Here is a 22302-nt window from a genome sequence, read left to right as displayed (position 1 = left end):
ACAAATTATCGAACAGAAAGAGGGGGCAGACAAGAAGAAACATTGACAAAAATGGTGGCTAATTCCGAGACAGCCTCGGTATTTAATTTCCGTCGTTTTTGGACGCGTGTTCTATCGAACGCACCCAGAAAGGACAGACGGTCCTGATCCAGCGTCACTCTCCTTAATTTCTGGCACTTTGGAATATTAAATCTATAATAAATAGAAAGGATGGACAAGGGACAATTCGATTACTTCGTCACCATGTTTGCCCACCAGTGTTCCAACTGTCACTTCATTTTCGTATGTTTTTGTTAAAATTTAATAAAAGACTATGGCAATTTCAAGCGTCATGCAATGTTGTGTGTGATTATGATGGCCAAGTCGTGAAAGTAATCATTTATAGCCGTCGGAATGGTCTTTTTCCGGTAATTGTCTTATGTACACTGAAAAAAATATGCATGGGAAAAGTTACGGTTTTTGCATTTTGCTACTATAGCATTCAACAAGAATTTACAACGTCTCTGTCCCTTTTCATCGGTTGGATATCCGATATTTAGGGAATTTGAAAGAAAAATGTTTGTTTATGCATGTGGACAAAATAAGTCTATTTTCGTCTTTCACATTTATCGTGATAATAGAACTATGCATCATTCATCGTACATCATCGTACACACAAATGACTTACTTGGCCAACCTGATGATGTTTAGTTTGATTATTTTTAATTTTTTTTTGGGGGGGGGGGGGATGTTTCATGTAAATTTTGTTTTAATTGCTAAGGCTAGGGTTTTAAATCAATGATCACTTCTGCTGATAAAGAAAACAAACACTGGTAAATATACATAAAACTTCATTTCTTAACTAATTTGCATTCAAAGTATGTAACAAAAATGCACTGCCAAGTTTTCACATGACAAATCATTAAAGTTACGAATTGCACCCCCCCCCCCCCCCCACACACACACACACACACAAATGCCGGGGGTTTAATTTTTTTTAATTCATTTGCACAATTCAAAATAATTAAACGTCAGAGGTCCATTATACAATTGACAATTTAAAAAGGTGAATTGATAATGTCCTACGTCGGCATTGGTCAAGTAGTACGTCATTCTGAAGCAATCCTTAATTAATGTAGTACACTCTTCCAACGCGAACATTCAAGGAGAGTCTGACATATTTCTATATAGGCATAAATATGAAAAATGAGGGAAATAATCAAGTTCTTTTCAAAGCAATGTCAGTGACGTATTTTGTGATGGTCCCCTGCCACAAAGGTCGTCGTCCGTTAGTGGTGGACATGTGGCAATACGAATGACGTCATTTCGTAAACGAGCATATTGATTGGCTGTGAGGAAGTTTGCACCTAGTGGTAAACGGTTAACTTATACGTGTCTACGCCAAAAGTGTCTAAACTTGAAAATTTGAAAGTGTTTAAAAAGATATAATTCGACGATTTACATATGCGTTAGTATGTGCGAAATGTATTGGTTTTACCCTGTCATAAGTTTCTTTAAATTACGTTTGAAAGTTGAACCTTCAGGGATCTTTAGTTACGCAATAAAACAATCGATGAATCTTAATTCTATTCAATGATCTGATGCTTGTAAATAATGTTTTTGATCCGAAATTTAAATCTTAATGATCTTTATACCTTTACAGTTTGATAGCAGGCACGTAGCGTCGTTTTTGAAAGTAGGGGGCCAGACTCTTCCAAATAAAAATTGACAACCTCCCCCCCCCCCCCCCAAAAAAAAAAAAGAAAAAAAAAAGGAAAAAGGTTACTTTACAATATCCTGAAAATCCTAATCCATAGGGGGAGGGGTGCATTATTTCCTTATTTTCAATTCAATTTTTCAATAGTCACAGAAAAGTGGGGGGGGGGGGGGGGGGGGGGCAATTCCATCATAATTAAATTTTTTGTCTGTAAATTTACGTGTTACGTGCCTGAATAGCATAAAAAGGAGATTATGTGGTTATGTGGTACGACATAGTGTTTGAAATACGGTCGCCCTTTCAGCCCAGAATAGGAAAAGCCTAAGCAACGATGTATCTGGAGTGGTTGGCAAGATCTCTCCAGATTTTTACCTTCGCTTAACGCATGCACCACCATATACAACGAAATCGTACTCCCTCTTGCTATCGTAGTACTCTAGCATTTCCTGATTTCTGGCCTGTATTAAACAATGTTAAATGTATCACACCAGCATATCGTCCGTCTGGCTCCAGCCGCAATCACTTCATTGTCAATGAAGGTGGCAATGCTGCTGCGAGTTTCTATTAGAGAGACTCCGTTTTTGTTCTAAATGAAATGTAATTGGAGAAATTAATGCAGTCTGCCTAGCAATGTCTGCCACGGGCTACGCAATACGTATATTTCCTATCCTAACTCACGATGGTTTATTTTTCATGAGGGACCTGTTTGGTTTGGTGTGTACTTTTCATTAGAATGTCTGTCATAATTTTGATCTCAAAATTCAATGTATCAAGTTAGTGAAATTTTATTACAGTGCCAATTTAAAAATTACTGTCAACTATAATACATTTGTAGAAGCTCTTTAGTAAATGAGATTTTACTAGGAAATAGGACATTTCAGCATCATCCAATGTCTGATAACAAAAAATGTATACCGGTAATAGCGATCGTGTAGACAGGGTTCTGTAAAACGATACCCAAATCACCGAGGAACTTTAAAAAAAAGTGTTTAATGGAAAGAGCATGATCAAATTCTTTTAAATACAATTGACACCTTTAGATTAAAATGCCATACTCTCTATTTCCTATACAACCAAGTGGTGTAATGAAGAAAACGAACTAAAAGTGGTTCAGCTTTCATACTAACTAGTTAATAACAAACAATAAAAAGAACAAACTTTTCAGATTTTTATTTCTTTCATAACTATAACCAATTCAATTTTATTAGGTTACCTTAAACATATTTAATGTACAATAAAGTAACTGGACAACATTTTTAAGCTACCATGATTTTGTTTCACTAAAAACAAACATGCCAACTTGCCAAGTTTCATTTATTTAATATTTTGTATAAAAAATACTGTGCAATTATTTTCCAATGAAACGGTTCACAAATAACATAAAAATTCGAATGTATCACTGCATGCAAATGAATACATTATAATTAACTCATTTGTTTATTATTTAAATAAAAGCAGAGCTTTATCCTACTACACTCTCCGAAGAAACTTGATAAAGTATTGTGGGGAAATGAAAAACTAATAAAAAGAGAGGTAACTCTAGTTTGTAACTGTCCATTATATACCTGAATTAGCCCCACTAGATTATGGCCGTGTATAATATCACAATACAATGAAGTCACCAGGGTTTATATTTACAATGATGTGATTGTTACACAGATATCTATTTAATTATGCTCTGAGGACAATTATGCAGATGGGTTGTAGCAGACTTCCTACCATTAACAATAATAATATAATACAACAAAATGAAACAAAACAAAGTTAATCCCTTCATCTGTTTTTCTTGCTCTTTTTCCACACTGCATTGTAAGCATTATTTCAAAATATGTTCAACAAACCAAAGACCTAACAGAAAATGTAAAATATTTACTTACTCTTATCAGTACCGGTAAGTAAATGTCCTCTAACAAACTCAAACTAAACTTGATGATCAACAACATGGCACGCCATACAAATATCACCATAGGTAGTAAACTTCAAAGGGCTAAGTCCTTAACCTGTATATAACATGTACTTTTCTACGTGTGTTATTGATGGTGCAATCAGTCTCAAATAACGAAACAAAGAAACCACTTAATTCAATACAACACTCCTCAAAGCTTTTTTATTTACAATGCAACGCAACAATTTATTGTATATGTTTTTTTTGTGTTTAATGCATTTTGACAAATGCATTCTTCATAATGGGTCATATACAATATATGATTCAACCGTGCACATTCAATAATATACTTGCTTGAATGAGGTTCGGATATATTAGTGTGTAATGTATATCTTTCTCTCCTCTCCCTCTCAAAAATGGAAAGAAGAACTACAATCAATCAGGATATCTTAAAAATACATGGCCTGCACACTTTTGTATAGACCAGAAGCCCTTCTCAAATAAATAAGATGCACATTTTTCACAAAAAATAATTAAAATGCATACTTTTGAGTACATGAATGAGTGAATACATTAATCCAGGTCGTCTGCGGAGATCTGGATGGGTAGGGGTGTGTCCAGGGCTTTTGATTTGTTGATTTGATCCAAGGAGATCTTGGAGGCTTCGTCCTCATGCTCGTCCTTGGACATTTCTGCAAGGTCAAAGAGGTCAGGAATTTCTTCATCTCCTTGTTTGTAATGGACTAGAGGTCCTGTCAAATTTTAAACATCTTAATTGATTAAAAATTGCAATTTTACATATATACAATAAACTTGAATAAAGTTGATACTGGTATCTTTAGTCGGTCTTCAAAGAAAAACAAGCAATTCAATGTATTAGCAATACTGCATCTAACCTTGGTTTCAAACAATCTTTACAGTTTGACAGTAGAAATATAATTTTTTTACCAGTATTGAAGTCTCTGTTCATTATTCCTAAACTAAGTACAACTATAAGTTATGGATTTACCAGAATTTGATCCATCATCTGTCTTGAAACTGTCCAATCCAGCAAGCATCTAAAATTCATCAAAAAAGCAAAACAATTAATATTACCTATTGAATTAGTCTTCAAATAAATCATATGCCAACAAACTGCAGCACTTTATATATCAAAAATTTAATAAATTCTACAAACTTTTATATTGATAATTACTTATTCAAGTTATTCTATATATTGATATGCAATGCAGAATTTGTTTGGAAAAAAATTAAAGGGAAGGGAGAGGATAGATATAGTTCTTTCGATAAATTTCTTTTTCAAAATCTATGGATTATGTGCAGTTTGGTCAAATATCTGCCCCCAATTTTTTAACTAATTTTTAAATGATATCATATAAATATCAAATCTTCATAAATCATGGTACAGTGGACACCTATCACTTTAATCTTGATTCTAGTCGTCATTGCGCATTCGCTGTTTATCTATGACATCATCTAAATGACTTAATTCTCACAAATGTGCAAACAAAGGAAACTATTCTCATTTTTGCTTTATATTTTGCATTCGGAAATATAGAGCGCAGGTCTGCGCAAGTACCATTTTAACATATGTTTTTCTTCAGATAATTATACACATTATACATGTACTAAAAAATGGTACTTGAACAAGCCTGCACTCAATGTTTCCCAGTCGAAAAACCATCGGAAAACACCCACATTTTGCTACAAAACATCAATTTATCAAAATAAGGCAATCTTCATGACGTCATTTCTACATTATGATGTCACTGGTGATAAACTTTTACACCTTTATTTTCAATATGATTTAAACTATCATCCATCTTATTTTTAAAGCTTGTTATAAAACTTTAATTTTGGGGGCAAAAAATGCATAATACCGCACATAGTCCTTTCTCCTTATAACACAGCCAATTTTTGATTTATTATAGATTTGACCACTGATTAGACTAAAATGGGTGTGCTTTTTATTCTTTAAATTTTCACTGTTTCATAACTTACAGAATCTCCTGCAGTATTTATACTTCCATCTGCATTGAACAGCTGAAGAAGAATGAAGAATTTTAAACGACATTGAAACACCTTATACCATTTTTTTTCTTCTCAAGATTTCCTTTTTTTCTTCTTCAAATTTTCAAATGTATATTGTGTCTGCAATCTGTTAGCAATTAATTCATATAATATGCAATGAAAAAAATAAAATTCAAAGCTTTGTAACTGTTTTTATGTAAATAAAAGAAATTTAATGGATTTAAAATTGTTGATACTCATATACCATAAAGCAATAGCTACTGATACAAAGCTAACTGTGGTTTATAAAAAAGAAAACTTTTATTAAGTGATAATTCATTAGGTATTGTTAATGGAAGATATATTTTATCAGATTAATGCTATGTACAATCATTAAATGAAAGATAAAGCACCAAGGTATTATATTTATATATGACAACAAATTTATATCACAAAAAATTACAGCTAGGTCATATGATGTGACCTGTGATGTGGTTATACTGAAACATGTTGGTGAAGGATGACTTAATTGTTAAAATTTACTATTAAAGATGAAGAAACGTTTTTACACAGCAAGCATTGCATTTATCATGTGGTTAAATAAAGAAAACACATTCAAAATATTTTCATCAACTATTCAGTGTGTTCAGCTTTGTATTGTAATGAAAATTTATCTTTGAGATTTGTAGAGAAGCAACCATTTATCCCATATTCTCATGGTAAATGGCTGAAGTCCAGCAGTTCTAATGCTGACTTACTGTACTTCCCGTAGGAATGTGTTCCATGTCAGGACTAAACAGCTGAAAATGATCACAGAGCAAAAATCTACAGGTCTGGAGTAAAATAATCTTATAATAGCAACAACAAAGATATACTTGCATCAAACAAAAATTTCAACACGTTTCAATGATCTTTACATATAAGCTTTTTTAAAAGCTTGTGCATTGACATTAGTGCACAATGCCAACCCCAAATTTGATGGTGTCTATAGTATACTATATAATGAAACTGTTTCAAAAAGAGGATTGTTTTGAAAAATGAAAAAAGATATATATATGATATGCTGCAAAAATTTTCTGCACAAAACAGCCATTTGCAAAAATGAAGAACTATTACAAATACAAACTTAGCATATACAGTAAACTTATAGGTTAAATGAATGACCATTTTAAACTCAGAACAGGATGACACCATGACATGACTCAACTTATACGACAATTAGAACCTGGTATGGAAAGTCATAAAATTTTAAACTAAGGATGCAGTGATCTACTTTTGGACCATGACATCCCCCCCCCCTTTCCTGATGCATCATGTGATTTAGTTTGATGGTCTGAGCTAGGTTTATATATACAATAGATATAATTTTTGAATTTGTATAGCCAAAATATCCAGAAAGAGGCATTAGTGACAAAATTATGAATCTTCACTCCCTCCTTCATTAAAGATGCACCAACTAAGGCCATTAAAAATGTTTTGCTGTTCGCAGATTTTTAGACCCAAGAGGGAGTGATAGAATTTTTTTTCAAAATTTAAGCTTAACTAATTAAAAATTGGTAAAAAATAAAAATCTCCGTATAATTCTTTTTCTTAATAAAATTTTATCAGCTGGGGGTATTTCAATGAGGAGGGAGGCAACTCAAAACAATAATTTTATTTTGGCCTGATCAGGTTTGATTGACCTAAACCTCACATTGCGATAATGTCCAAGTCCTACCAGGAGCATATCCTAGTGACAGGTATAGTTTGTTTTTAATAAACAGGAATAACATTTATCAGCCCTGTGCTAACATACACATTACAGTAGAATTAAAAACAAATTACTAAATGGGTCCTGTTTACAAGTCCTGTGACTTAATAGTGTTAACTTCTATAGTAAATTAATTTGTTTGCTGTTTAACCTAAACTGCAAATTATTAGCATCGTAAAAGCTTCCTGCAAAAGTCTGTTCATTGTGCAAGCAGGAAAAAGGAGTGTTTGTAAGTGGCAACAATTGTTAACAATGAAATGAGGCCGATGACCCTATCCAACAGCATTGTGAATGTGTTAATTGTTAATGAGTTAATATAATGAACTCAGTGGTGGCTTACTTCACAGTTAGCATTCCCATGCTTTAAAGCCCAATACAATATTGATATAAAGCAATATATGAAAATTTTAAAATGCTTTAAAACGATTATTACAGTATGTGCCTTGAAAACTTGAATGTAATCTGATTAGTGTGGTGAAATCAAAGGAAACCCATGGCCAGTCTTGCATTGGATTAGATAGTGGGCCTTTTCCCTATATTTTTTTTCATTTCATGATTAGTTCATGCCTTCCTTCACAGGTTTCACCTTCTGCATTCTGTTCAACTTTGTGTTTTCACATGTACCAGTACATTTATTTGTGAAATAACATATAATGATCTCCCTTTTTATACCTCAAAAAATACTATAGAGTTTCAATTTTACAATGGGGAAATAATTTTTTTCAATTTACTGAATTGAAAATAATAAATATAAAAGATCAGTGAGTTGCACATGGTTAACAAGTGTATGTGTAAACTGGTTGTGGGCTTAAATGATGGTGTGGTGAAAGCTATCAAATGTTAATTATTACTAAAGCTGGTGTCAGTATATCAAAAAAATGTAAAGCAGAAATAACAAGTATAACAATATATATAATTTCATTTTAGATGTATTGCCAAGTTAGTCCTGCTCTTAGTAACAATCTGCTAAACATGGCATATCTTTTTTTTTTAAAGTTTAAATCAATTAAAAAAAAAAGAAAAAAAAAAAGGACTGTTTGAAGAGATGAAAATCAATGCTATTTAAGATCATCTAAGTGGGAATAATAAATACATTGATATTAAATGTTACAAATTTTGACTGACCAATTTGAGAGACTGCAAATGTGAAGACCACATTTTATAATATACTCCTTCTTTTTAATCATTTCAAATCCAAAATATTCCCAGACAAACTAAAAACCAAAATAATGAACCTGTTATGCATCATTTCATCTCAACTGTATAGTAACTACTTCTTCTTTAAAATTTGCTATACACAATAACAATCCATAAAAATATGCCAATTTTTAAAATCTAATGATATACTTGTTATTTTCATTTACTACTGCAATAGCAAGCTAGTAAGCAAAATAAATTGACAATGAATTACAAGGCATTCAAGAACCAATAGAAATGTACCCCTAATAACAGGTTGGGATCGAAGTAGTTGGATCCAGCCAGCAGGTCTTTTAATCCTTCTAGGTCAGAACTTACAGACTCCACGTGATCGGACATTTCACTCCTGAAAAATACATCAATAGGAAAAATGACAGAATCAGTTACTGTATAAAATAATTCTTAAGAAATACTGTGACTTCCAGCAGATAGTATTAATTCATTTCTTAAATACTGAAGCAGAAAATGAGTTTTTTTACACATTGAACAAAGATAATTGTTCTTTCAAGACTTATCACAACTGGATTTATAGCAAAAAGATCTTGCTTTTCTAAACCATCTCAAAGAAGGGTAAACAAATACTAGACATTGAAGTTAGACAACTTAAACTGGCTTAAAGCACACTAGGTTTGAGCCAATTAATCCTTGGCCTTCTTTTTTTCTTCATCTGTATAACGTCTGAAAATTTATTCTCAATACATTGTGCTAAAACAGCAACAACAAAATCAAAACCAGTGGATGATATCAGAGCAAAAATGCAAAAAGCTGTACCATGACACTGCTCTCCTAGTTTATATTCAGATCAGAACTCATCATTTACAATGTAAATGTTTATCATGCAATGATGAAGAGATCATTGTGTCCTGAGATATTCACATGATTTTTTTTTATTTGCATGTCACTGGCTTTATATCTCTTATATAGTAAGAGTATAAACTTAAACCAACTTTTGTTTGCGTGCAAGAAAATTTTGTGAGTTTCACTAGAGCTTCATCAATGCAAATATTATTTTCTTTTATAATAATTATTTCAAAACTGAAATGTATAGGGTATTTTATTTTCCAGACAATCTACATTTATGTTGATTGTAGTCCAATATCAACTGAAATTTTGTTATCTTCTATCTGTCTTAAAAATTTGCAATTAACCATTGTTCATAAGAAAATGTATTCTTTCTTAGAGTTGGTATTTAGTTGAAACATTTATAAATTTTCAGTTATACATGTAAATATTAGTAATGAGTAATTGCCACGTTATGTATGGAGCCATGTTGCTTAGCTACTGTAAATTGGGTTTCTGTTGAGATTTTGTTGAAAGGGTTTGATCACAAACATTGGTCACCACAAACCAGTTCATCACCTCTAAATCGCTAAGTCTTTTGAGATAAATTTCTGTTTACAGTATTCTCACTTTGCATTATGTTTCCACCCACATAGCTCCAGTGTACCTCTTTCAAACTCATCCCAGAAAAAGGAAATTGTTAGAGATTTTTTTTAAAAATCTGTATTCCCAATAAAGTTCTTTGTCCCATCATTAATGTAAATGTACATAAAATAAGATATTTCAATTTAACTGTTACCCTATCCTCTCCTTCTACTGATTAGCAATATCTTACCGGTAATTAAATCAAGGCATCTGGAGCTAAACTTCTATATTTATCCCACCCCTGTACCTACTTATGTTTGGGTATCTAATAATTACTATTTAACAAAGATACCAGTCCCCTGGTCTACATCTAATTCTAAAGGACACATTACTGATGGCAATTCAAATGCTTGTACAAATATCTACATTAAACTTTTCTTAACTGGTACTTTATCTTTAGATTTTTAAAAATTTCTTTTAAACATTCAGCAAATGAGGGATAGGAAAAAGAACAATAATTATATGGTCATGATATCTATTTATAATCAGCCTTAAAAAATAGTAAATATTTATAAAATGTATGCTAATTAAGGTTATTATAATAGAAAAACTGATTTCTTTGCAATGTCACAGAAGTTTGATGGGGTACTCTGGTGATACTTACACAGATTTCTGGCGTTGGAAATCTTTGCCTGGCTTTAACATTGTAACACTGTAATCATGGGAACAAAGCAGTTTTAACAAATGATCTCAAAATGAGTGAGAGCAAGTGCCATTTATTCTGGTGTAAAAGAGAGAAAAAACTCCCATATGGTGTATGAAAGAATGTATGCATGAATTCTACTATGCTGATAATGATAATGAAACATGTATTAACACTACAGACACTTTTTACTCTTTCACAAAATTGTTTTCAGGAAAATAATCTTCTGGTTGTGGTCTACATTACATGTATATTTGAAGTTTTTATTTGTCTTGAATGTTCTTGTGTATCAAAAAATTGTAAGATATTCTATTAACATAAAAATCCTCTCCATTTCATATTATCATTTGAAGTTATTCTTATTAGAAATATGAAGCGAGAAATAAATTGATATGAATAGAGAAAAGCACCATGTTTCTTAATGTTTTAAAAGCATGCTGACAAGCATGAGTCTTGCTACATTTAGTGCAAGTAAAAAGCAGCCCAAAAAACTTAAGCTCTCTTGAAACAAATGACAGACTCGGTCTGACTTCTTACCCTGGAGAGGCCACTGTGTTTGTGGGCTTGGTATTCACAGATGTTGGTACGTTCCCCATCCGTCCCAGGTCAGACATGGACATCATTTTAGGCATCAGGTCTGATGATGTTGACGAGTCGGATAACAAGTCCCCATTGAACAGAGTCAGATCGTCCTTCACACCTGACGTGTCAGGTACGTGACCCTACAATACATGATTTATGCATTGTATAGATACATACAGTTCACTTTTTTATCAACTTTTTAACCTGATCAACATTCAATTTTTGTTACCCATTGTAATATTTCTTCTATTAAAGTCTGAACTAGAAATAGGAAGGAGAGATGTTGCAGTTTGGAAGAAAACTGAATCTACACTGGATATCAGTATATCCCAGTATCAGGATGTTTGAATAGTAATATCAAAAACTGTAGCATTGTTGATCTTGAGAAAATTTTAAAGAAAATTCTCAATTTATATTTCTATGCTGAACATTCAACCCAATGCAGATTTAGTTGATTGTATACAAGTTTGAGTTATTGGACTTTAAGTATAACACTGTGACTCTGATGACACCAGAGGAGTTCCAAGATAAAAGATGAGGGATATCAATATGCTCCAATTGAAGAGTTTCAATTGCTATTAATGGTGGGCAAATACCCCAGAGACTAAAGACAACAGAGAAGACAATGGAAACTTGTGTAATTTTGTTTTCCAGGAGTTCAATAGATAGAGCTATGCTACACACCGGGGTAATGATGTCAGAGGGCAGATTGAGGTGGGACAGGTCAAGTACAGCGCTATCCTTTTTAGCGCCTGAATTCTGCCTCTGATTGTTCTCTTGAAGATCTGTGATGTCGTGTATGACTGGACCATTACTACTGCTGTAATTACTGAAGGAATCAGGCTGCAAAAAAATTTGAAATAATGTATTTGGTACCAAGTTCAAAGTTTTGAGCCATGCAATAAGAAAATATAAACTCTTAAACAGATGGAAATCCTTCTACATGACATTGTGTATTCTGATAATATAGCTGACTGGCACAAAAGTGTACTGTATATTCCTAATTAAATGCGAGAAATTAATATCCGCGTAAAATTGCGAGAAGCCCGTCTCACGAATTTTAAAATCTCTCTTTTTATTTTCAGCCATATCTTAACTACATGAAAAAATTTATAAAATTTCGGCATTCGCGATTTTATGTTCTCGCGATTTGTTGGAAAACCATTGAAACGCGGAATTAAGTACTCGCGTAAAATAAGGAATCTACAGTAATTGCATTTTCAAATTAGAATAAGACTCACCGATTCTACACAGTAACTGGATGAATCAATGTCTAAGGGTATATGAGATTTGTTGTAGCGGGCCACCTTCGGACTGGTTGAATTTCCAATCATTAGAGGCATCTTTCGCTTACTGGCAGCTGCTACTCGGTTAGCTCCGACCAAGTGTACCAGGAATTGTATCAACTGATAAAACAGAAAAGTGAAATATTTATGCAATGTTTGGTTAGTGTTAATGAACTAGGAATATTTATAATTAAAATTCTAACTGAATTTGATTTATTTATGTTATATCCTATACAGAAAATGTACAGTGTTTCGTCGGTCCTGTGAAATATATACTGAACATTTCCAAACCTGTGTGATATAAACCTAAAAATCAAGTGTGATATGAAATTTCCCTTTCCCTTTTCAAATATCTTTGGTCAGTATATCACATCTTGATCAATCTTTATTTTAATCACTGGTTATTGTGACATAATGTAGAATTTGGCAAGTATCATTCAATTTCCCTGCAGACAGGAGATAATTCTATACAACAGTCATGTAGATCCTCATCATAATAATTCAAAGAAATAAGCACTGCATATGACGATAAACCTTACTTTGTTTACAATCTGTGTTTGTTTCATATGTTTTTGTCTTAGAGATGCAACCTCTCGCCACAAGACTTCATTTTCTCTGTAATGCAAAATTTTCTTCGTTCATACATGCATGTTCATTCTGGATTTACCAGCTAAAATATGTCCCAATATCTTACCGCCTGCTAAATTGTAAGGAAATCATTGGTTAACAGCAGTCACGTGGAGACCATGTATATCCCATACATAGTCAGTACGAAATATATCTCTCCTTGAGCATTATGATGTCATTTTAGAGTATTATGACGTCAGGTTTCGTATTCAAATTAAAACTTGTAACATTGTTATTAAAGTTTGATTTTCATTGTTTCATTTACTTTTTATCATTAAAACAAAGGCAGTCAGTAAGATATAATCGTTACATGGTTTGTAGTTGACCTAATATGGTTTATACATGGTCAGTAAATTCCATATGGAATACTTTAAAATGATTAATACAATATCTTTCAAATCTGAATAAAAAATTATAATTGATATTGAACTTTTTAAAGATACAGTTGATCACCTTTGGTATTTGGAAATTCGTTTTCTTAATTTTTTTTTTAGCTATAATGCTGTTTACAGTCCATCATTGCATACAACAACATGAACAAATATGTATGATCCTTTCCCATCAGACTCGAAGGCACCTGACATTATCTATTTTTCTCTTAATAGTAATATACAGCCTCTACCTATTAATAAACAAATTTTTAGCTTGAGACTCGTCAGTTAATATTTTTGTGATCTTCTGTCTTCTGAGCAGTAAAGAGTAGTAAAGAGCCTTGCAAACTCAAGAATAAATCATGCCTAGGACAATGGTTGAATAATCATATTTTGATAAATTGAAGTATTGTTTATACCCAGGTACTTTCCAATGGATTCTAGTTGTTTTAGAATTCAAAGATCTACCTTAGTCAGGGTCTCGTTATCTAGTTTATTGTATACTTGTAGCTTAATAATGGTCTCTGACCCAGTACAGGAGAAAAAGAAGTTTGATTTACTTTTTCATTGTTTCTAGTTTGTTGTTCATCATGTCCTGCTTGCTTTTGACCTGGTTGACCTCTGAAACCATCCTACTGAGGTCTTCTGTGGGCACGCTCACTGTTTGAATAGGCTCCACTTTGATTTGGGGGTGTGCAGGTACATGCTGTGCAATTAAATCAAAGGAAATATTAATTTTTTGACAAAATATTCAGTCCATCATATTCCGTATGAACAAAAGAACATGCTATTAAATCTATGCCAAAATCAAAATGAAAAAGTTCATTAATCTAATCAAGAAATATTTTTAATAACATCCTTCACGTTTGTTACATCTAAGGCCTGATCAAAAGAGCATTTGCTCATGAACACAAGGAAAAATTAGTGTGATATAAGGAATTCTGAGATGCACTCACAGGCATCAGCTCACTGAACAGATTGCAGCATTAAAAAATCATGGCTGAAGTGTTGTATTTCTTACAAAGACCCAGTGTTTACTGTTCGTTTCACTTGAGCTATGTGTTTGTAATGCATGCATAGACCATACAAATGATGTTACTTTTTCTCCTGATTTCGTAAAGTGGCATATATTTGAATTTAATGCACAACCAAGAAAGACAGACAGTAAGATGAAAAGAGAAACAAAAAGGGGGAGGTGAGGAAAAAGACAAAACAAAATTAAAGGTTTTTTAAGAATTAAAAGAAAACATAGTTTAAGAGTCTCCTTTTAAAAAAATTCAAATAAGTTAATGGGTCAAGGCAAAAATTTACAAGGCCTGGAATTCTTTAAAAAAAATCTCCCCACCCAAACAATTCTTAGTACATGCCTTACTGTAAAAAGGTCTTCAGAAAAATTGTGCTCAATCATAAGTGGCTAATTAATGTTCATACTCATAATAATTAAATTTAATTAATTTAAACATATTTTAGAATTGGGCATCAGGCAAAGCCTATATAAACCCTAATAATTCAAATACATCAACATTATATGCACAGGTAAACTTTCCATGTATAGGGAAATTGATCGCACGTAATGAAATTGAATAGTGGAGTCCGATACTTTTAACAATGTATGTCACTTGAAAAATTTCTGCAAACATGTCATTGTCCACTCTGAATAATCTCAAAACTTATGAAAAACTAAAAAAAATTGCATCATGTTAAATTTAAGCTGCATGATATAATTTTGGCTCGTTGACAATATTACCTGAAGCTGCGCATACAAAGATTTAAAACATTTTCAACTAGTTTTAAAACACTTCTTTCAGACATTAATTAGCTCTGAGTTTCATAATACCAAAAACATTTTCATTAAAAGAGTTTGTTTTCCCAGATTATGCCTATAATACATTAATTTCCTACAAATGTAAAGTGTCTAGCATGCAAATTCATATAAATAATTTACACAGCTTTTCAAGAAAAGTTAACGAAGTATCAAATTTACATGAGTGATTTTTCTTTTGATGTGTTCAAGCAACTGCTCCTGGTCTTTCTGAAAATATGGATGTTGGAATTCCAGGTCATCCTTCTCTGTTTTCAGACCTTGTTCTATGTTGGTCACTTTCCTGAAACCATCTAAAAAGATAGGAACAAGATGTATTTGCTTCAAAATTTGCCCCACACCATGTCTTTGCTGTACACTGACCAATAAATCAATCCTGACCATTCAACCTTGATCTAAGATTTTCTCAAAAACCTTGAAATTGTTGACAACCAAGAAAAGAGTCTCTATCTAAGGTGTTTTATAGGTTCATCCTTGACCTAATTAATTAATAATAATTAATTAATAATTAATAATAATTAATTAATCAAAATAATATGTAAATATTATTTTGCATAATAAAATATGTTCAAATCCAAATCGACCTAATTAATGGTCCAATAACCTAAAATGAATTACGGTAAGTCACAAAATTTTTTTTTGTAGAGTATTAATCTCAAATGAAACAAAGATTGTAGCTGGTTCAGAGGCATGAAGCCAAATAAAAAAAAAAAAAACTTGTTTTTGATGAATACGATAAAATCCTTGAGGAACACAATTTGTGTCATATATGATCAATAATGAATGATTTGGGTTGTCAGGCACATTGATTTGCTTTGCTAAGGTACATAGTGCTAAAATTTCTGGCAACAACGCAAACTCATTTCAGTCTTTCCCAACTGAGAGAACTGTGTCCTTATGCAGTCATCTTTTCTTGGTACTGTTACTGATATCTGAATGATAACGCCCACTTACACATATTCAACTGCCTGATAAAACTGGCGATGTTGCTGTGCTTGAAATAAAGAGGCAGGATCTCCTTTGCAAATCTCCCCTGATCGAACACATGAAAGCTTTTTCCTGACTGCAAAAGACCAAGATATCATTTTGTACATATATGTCTATCAAATATAAACAGAAAGCAATACTGGTAGTAATTTCAATAAAATACAATGTTTTGGTTTTTTTCTTGTATTTTAGAACCTACTGAACTGGAAAATTAGTCAATAAACAAAATTTTTATTAAAAATTAATATCAACGCACACAAGATGAAAACAATGACATGATTCTTTGGTGAGTGGCTTAAATAGCTTGACCTTGATATCTATTTATAGCTTTAAATTCAAACAGAAGTTGAAGTTTCTAGAAACCCTATTTGTTTACCTAGCTGACAAAAAAAATAAAAATAAACTATTGCAGAACAAAACAGAGATATCTGAGAACTTAATCTGCAATCCATTCAGCTGTGTAGTCTGGATTCTATCCCTTATTGAGAACATGCTATAGCCTATACATTTATCCAAGTTATGGATTTAATCATCATTAAACATTGTGAAATTTGCACAAATCCCATACCGCTTTATGTGGTCTAACTGGTGACTAGACATGTAAATATCAACTAAATAACCACTAATCGATTCAAAACAGCAATGCAAATTTCAACTGTATAATGAAGAAAAGTATGTATTCCCAATGTATTACAATTTATAAACATATTGAATTTGTATATAATATAAATTGGCTACGTCAATATTCAGCACTAAACAATTATGTTTGATATGTTTGTAATTTCAAACCTTCTTTTTTTATAATCAGAATTTGAATTCTTTATTTATATTCATTATGTTTTCAATATAACAAAAAGTTTTAGGCAATGAATCAATGTATAAGATACATATATTGCAGAAACTCCATTCTTATCCATAGTCATGAACAACTTGTTTCTGTGGTTCATGTAATTTAAACAGATATTCTCTGTTTACCTTCTTTAGTACAAAAGGGTCGATGTTTCCCATGGCACTATAGTTTCAGATAATAGGGTTAATAATCATCACAAATATTTCTAGTACAGTTAGTCAGTCACCTATTTATTCATGTGTATTTTAGTTTAGTGCAAAAAAGTCAATGCCCAAAGGCTTCCCACCATTTCCTCATATCAATGAGGTAAAACATAATGTTTCATGACCCAGTTACGGTATAGTACTGAAAGGTCAAATCAGGATACACTTTGGGGTATTCATCTACAAGTCTAGTGAGTTGTTCATCATGCTATAATTCTAAAAATCTTCTACAGTCATAAATGGAATCTTAGAACTTAACTTATTACACCAGTGGTTAGAATCCTCATAAACTAAAAGATTATTATTTTGTTGGAAGCATAGATGACGTTTGATTTTTGGCATAAATTATGAGATTATATATTTTCTCCAGCTGTTGATCATCTTAACTTTTTATTTATAAGATATTATCTTCAAAATTCAATTACACACATAGATTGAGACAGAAATTACTTTTGACTAACAAACAACAATCAGCTGGAATCCTAATTGTGTGATAATGAAAATAAATTGATGAAGGCTGGATTTTTTAAGTGTACAGGGCAGGGCCTGCCACCAAATTGAAACCCATCCTTGGGGCAATGATTTTAATGCAGTCAACTGATTTCACAGAAAAACTTGTGTCATAAATTCCAGTAAAATAAATGCATGACTTATTATATAACACTAAATAATACCAGATGAAACTTGAAGCCACGTTTAATTCTTCAATGAACAATTTATTAAGAATGCTGCTAATATTAACGAGAGGCCAATTGGCCTTAAACGGTCACCTGAGTAGCGTATAACCCATACACAAACTAGTCGAGGAGTCTCTGCATTTAATTTGGTTTCATTCTGGAGTAGGAAAATTATAAATCTGTAATGACGACCACCTCCTTGCCTGAAATCTTTCAAAAAGAACCATGAAACCTATAATTTTGGCGAAAAACTTTAAAGATCTGGTCTACAAAATATCATGAATTCAGTTTTTCTTTCAGGTGTGTGGGAGTTAAGATCATTTTTAAACATTATATGCATTAACACCTATACGTCCATTTTGGCCCTGCCCTTGACTCAAAACCCATATTCCAGGGGACATGAAATTTAAAATTTTAGTAGAGGACTACCTGGTAAACATACCTTAATTATGAAGGCAGTTTTTTCACACAGATGTGTGAGAATAGAGAAGAAGATTTTTAAACATTATATTTGCATTAACACTACTGGGTATATTGCCATATTGCCCCCCCCCCCCCCCCCCCCTCCATGTCCTGAAACCCAGGGGCCATGAATTTCACAATTTAGGTAGTTAGTGGACATCATAACCATGTATTCAGTTTTTTGCCTACAAGTGTGGGAGTAAAGAAGAAGATTTTTTATAAGATTTAATACATTTTTACTATATGGCCATATTGGCCCCACCCTAGAGCCTAACCCCCTGACCCAGGGGTCATGAATTTCACAATGTTGGTAGAGGGCTTCATGGACATTATAACTATGCAACCAGTTTTTTCCTCACATGTGTGGAAGTAGAGAAGAAGATTTTTGAAAATTTGGCTTTTATTTTGCATATTTGGCCCCACCCGTGGTGCCCCTGGTGTGGTAGAGCCATAAATTTCACAATTTAGATTCCTCTTACTATAGAGATGCCTCACACCAAAAATGGTAACAATTAGCCTTGTAGTTTTTAAGAAGAAGTTAAAAATGTAAAATTGTTAACGCAAGACGAACGACACTGAAACAGATAGTAATAGGTCACCTGAGTTTATTCAGGTTACCTGAAAATTTACTATGATTTTTCATGTCTGTGGACTGGTGTACAAATAATTGAATCGTATAATCAAGCTTAAACTTAATTGTGGCACAAACAATAAATGAGATACAAATTTGCTTCTAATTTTACAGCGATACACGGCAAGACTTATCTGGTATGGAAAACATTTTAGGTGGGAACCTTTTTGAACTACATGCAATATAAAGTTAATAAACAGATCTGAACTGATGTAAGCATTTCCTAAAATTCAATTTAAAAAACCATCAATTTAAAATGGTATATATTTACATGATTAGCATTCTCATGTTTTCCATGAGCCTTTACACCATTTTATTCATGTAAAAATTTCTCTGTCTACATCAATAATAATGTCAATAAGAACCACAAATGTCTACTAAGAAATCAAGGATAATGTTTTATTATTTACATCATATATTCCTCTTAACCTATTCCAAGATGGAATACTTATATTGATATCATATATATGTTCTACTTTTGGGTACATGTTAATTTCTATCAATCCTGTTTGAAAGTGTGCATGTCCCTGTTATTGAAATGAAGGTTTCAATGATTTATTCCTTGACCCATAATATTTTTCTTTACAGTTTTCTTTACAGTTTTATGAGTATTATTATAATAATGCACACTTAAGGCATATAGCTACATTGCATTTGAAATGCAATAACAGCCAGGTAGTTAAGGCATTATAGGCAGGGGACTTTCCCACCCCCAGGTCTTAGAGACAACCCTGATGTCATGCAAATCAGAATCTTTGTTGCTTATTGCAATTGTAATACAAACCAATTTGAAAGTGTCACTGAACACATTACAATTTTGTTTGTTGTGTATACTTTCTATAGCAAGATTTGCGATAAATCGAAATTCAATAATTTTACTTAGGTAAATTTGTTGTGACAAGACATTCTGATCTCAGTTGTTTGTAAATTATTTTGTTGGTTTTCCCATGCATATAATATGACATATGATTTATCAGTGAACACCTTCCACAGGTCCTTGTTCCTAATTAATATTGCTGCAAGCTATAAGTTCTTTGTCAACAAAAAAATCTGCCAAACATAGTTAGGTTTTAACTTAGTAAGTTAGGGCCTATTATATAACATTTTAACTGATTATAAATCTCTACAGTGTAAGCAAAAGCGACCAAATTCATAAACTGATGCTTTTTTTCATAAAATACGAAATAAAATTTGATTTGAAGCAAATCTAAATTTTAGCTCGTTTTGTTTAGCATCTACATTCCAAAGAATAACTTACTTCGTCCCAACAAATAAGGTCGTCACATGTTGGATTTTCAACAAGTGCCCATAACTTGGTCAAAAACGCTGGTACAGGGTTTGAACCCATCGTGTTAGCGATGTAATGCTGCTGATGTTTTCACTGCCTTATTTACATTCCAAATGGCAAAACCCGATGGCCGCCGGAAGTGTACGATTCGAAAATAAGCCAGGCACGTTCACTCGTGCGATAACTTAATCTTGTTAATTGATACCTGAAGCATCAAAAGAAAAGAAACGAGCATGAAAATTATTTTATGCATAGAAATACACAGTATAGTGAAAGACAGTACATGCATAATTTGCTGCGCAATTTGGCATACTTACGCAATATACAACTTCTGCATATGCAGAGTTATCGGTCGTTCGCATGTTAAAACTATTTTTAAAACCACGTGTCTAGGAGAAGTCTCGTGTTCACAACACGTGAATACTGAATAAAGTCATTCAGAATATCATTTAATTAAAAAAAACTATATTATGAATAGGACACACGTGGTAGAAAATCATAATTTAATTTCTAAAAGTTCTGACCCACTGCCTAGCCATGGATCATAATCACAGGCCAGGTCGGGTCACGACAGCTGTCGAGTCACGTGCACTTGGAACAGATTGTAGCCTATTTTTTGCAAGGAAGATTAACTACACATATAGATTATATAAACTGCGCAAACAAGTCAGCATATATAGAAAAAGTAGTCATTATATGTTGTGTTTTGTTTTTTGATAACTCGAGTAAAAACAAACGATAATTTATATATTGCGCATAAACTAACTCAATTTGTTAATTTATGATAAGACTTACTCATTAATTTCGGTACCCCCCCCCCCTCCCCCAACCTTTTTCTCGCAGCAGACATTTTTTTTTTAAATGTGCATAAAAAAGTAAAATTAAGGTAGAACCCTCCCCCTACTTTTTTGGGAGCATGTCAAAAATTGAATTGAAAGGAAGGAAATTAACAGTGAATATGATGCACGTTATGCTCTGTCCTTTATGATTATCATGATTTTGAGAAGTTGTTTTTGGGTTTTTTTTGCCTGTCAAGATTTTTTGGATGAGTTTGCCCCCACCCCCCTTTCAAAAACAATGCCACGCGCCTGTTTCAGTCCTGAATTTAAAGTAGGGCGCCCCCTCCTGGCTGTCTATGTCGCATAGGCACTGAATACGATTTTGTTTGATTGTTCATCAAGGGAGCCGAAATTTTTTTTAAAAAAAGAACACAATTTAAAAAAAGGCATTGACAATGTAGTTCTCATTAAAATTTGTTGACAGTAAGTGATGAAAAATAGAATATATACATGTAATAAAAAATATCCAAATTAATGAAAAGTAAAAAGGTATATAATGAACTCATTATTATATAAATACCTCACGACTAAAACATTCATGCATAGGTTTACTTGGTTGGAAGGGGGGGGGTTGCTTGTTTGCTTATAAGCTAGTGCCGCGCCGTGGTCTTCATAAATGTACAATGTAAGCAATTTAACACGCACACGGTACAAAACTTTTTCTTAATTACACTGGCCCGGGCCCCCTCTTTTGTGATCAATTGCAAAATTTAAAAAAAAATATAAGACCTATAGAAAAAGAATTTGTCAAATGAGAATTTGTTGTTATTCATCATTCTTAAAATATGTCAAGTCTTACTAAAAAAAACCCTCATAAAATGTCTTAAAACACTTTAAAAACCTGCGCGGATGGAGAGCTTCCAGGGGCTTCCCTTATGGATCCACTGGGGGCCCCAAGGTTTCGCCCCCTTTCAACAAATCCTGGATCCGCCACTGAATTATAATTATATATAATTTTTTCCATCTTTGTACGCTTACAGAACCACTATACAGATGACAGTGAGCAGCTGACAGTAAATTGGATTTATACGGTGACAGTAAGACAATATACAAGCGAGATACATACAGAGG

At 32.7% G+C, this 22302-nt stretch overlaps 1 protein-coding gene across 7 annotated transcripts; it reads right to left on the bottom strand.

Annotated features, from left to right (window-relative positions):
* Window positions 1-2851: 2851 nt before the first annotated feature.
* LOC105328117 (heat shock factor protein-like) lies at window positions 2852-20859 on the bottom strand. Of its 7 annotated transcripts, NM_001305377.1 has the most exon segments (15): window positions 2855-4333; window positions 4591-4639; window positions 5583-5624; window positions 6350-6391; window positions 8782-8884; window positions 10568-10615; window positions 11144-11328; window positions 11873-12031; window positions 12430-12594; window positions 13014-13089; window positions 14033-14178; window positions 15457-15587; window positions 16249-16357; window positions 20363-20597; window positions 20710-20773. In NM_001305377.1, coding segments are annotated over 14 exon segments (1524 nt in total). In that variant the 5' UTR covers window positions 20453-20597; window positions 20710-20773; the 3' UTR covers window positions 2855-4154.
* Window positions 20860-22302: the final 1443 nt, after the last annotated feature.

Source organism: Magallana gigas, chromosome 3, assembly GCF_963853765.1.
Source record: "Magallana gigas chromosome 3, xbMagGiga1.1, whole genome shotgun sequence".
Taxonomy (NCBI): domain Eukaryota; kingdom Metazoa; phylum Mollusca; class Bivalvia; order Ostreida; family Ostreidae; genus Magallana; species Magallana gigas.
The sequence above is the reverse complement of the archived record's forward strand: the minus strand, read 5'-3'. Positions and strand labels throughout refer to the sequence as shown.

Excerpts from the sequence above, each read along its gene's own strand:
- LOC105328117 (XM_034479886.2), bottom strand. The coding sequence starts at position 20,452 with ATGGGTTCAAACCCTGTACCAGCGTTTTTGACCAAGTTATGGGCACTT. Across the intron at positions 14,179-15,456 it reads TCAAAAGAAAAATCACTCAT|CATGTACCTGCACACCCCCA; the intron begins GTAAATTTGATA and ends TTAATTGCACAG. Across the intron at positions 8,885-10,567 it reads TTCCAACGCCAGAAATCTGT|GAGTGAAATGTCCGATCACG; the intron begins GTAAGTATCACC and ends TGTATTTTTCAG.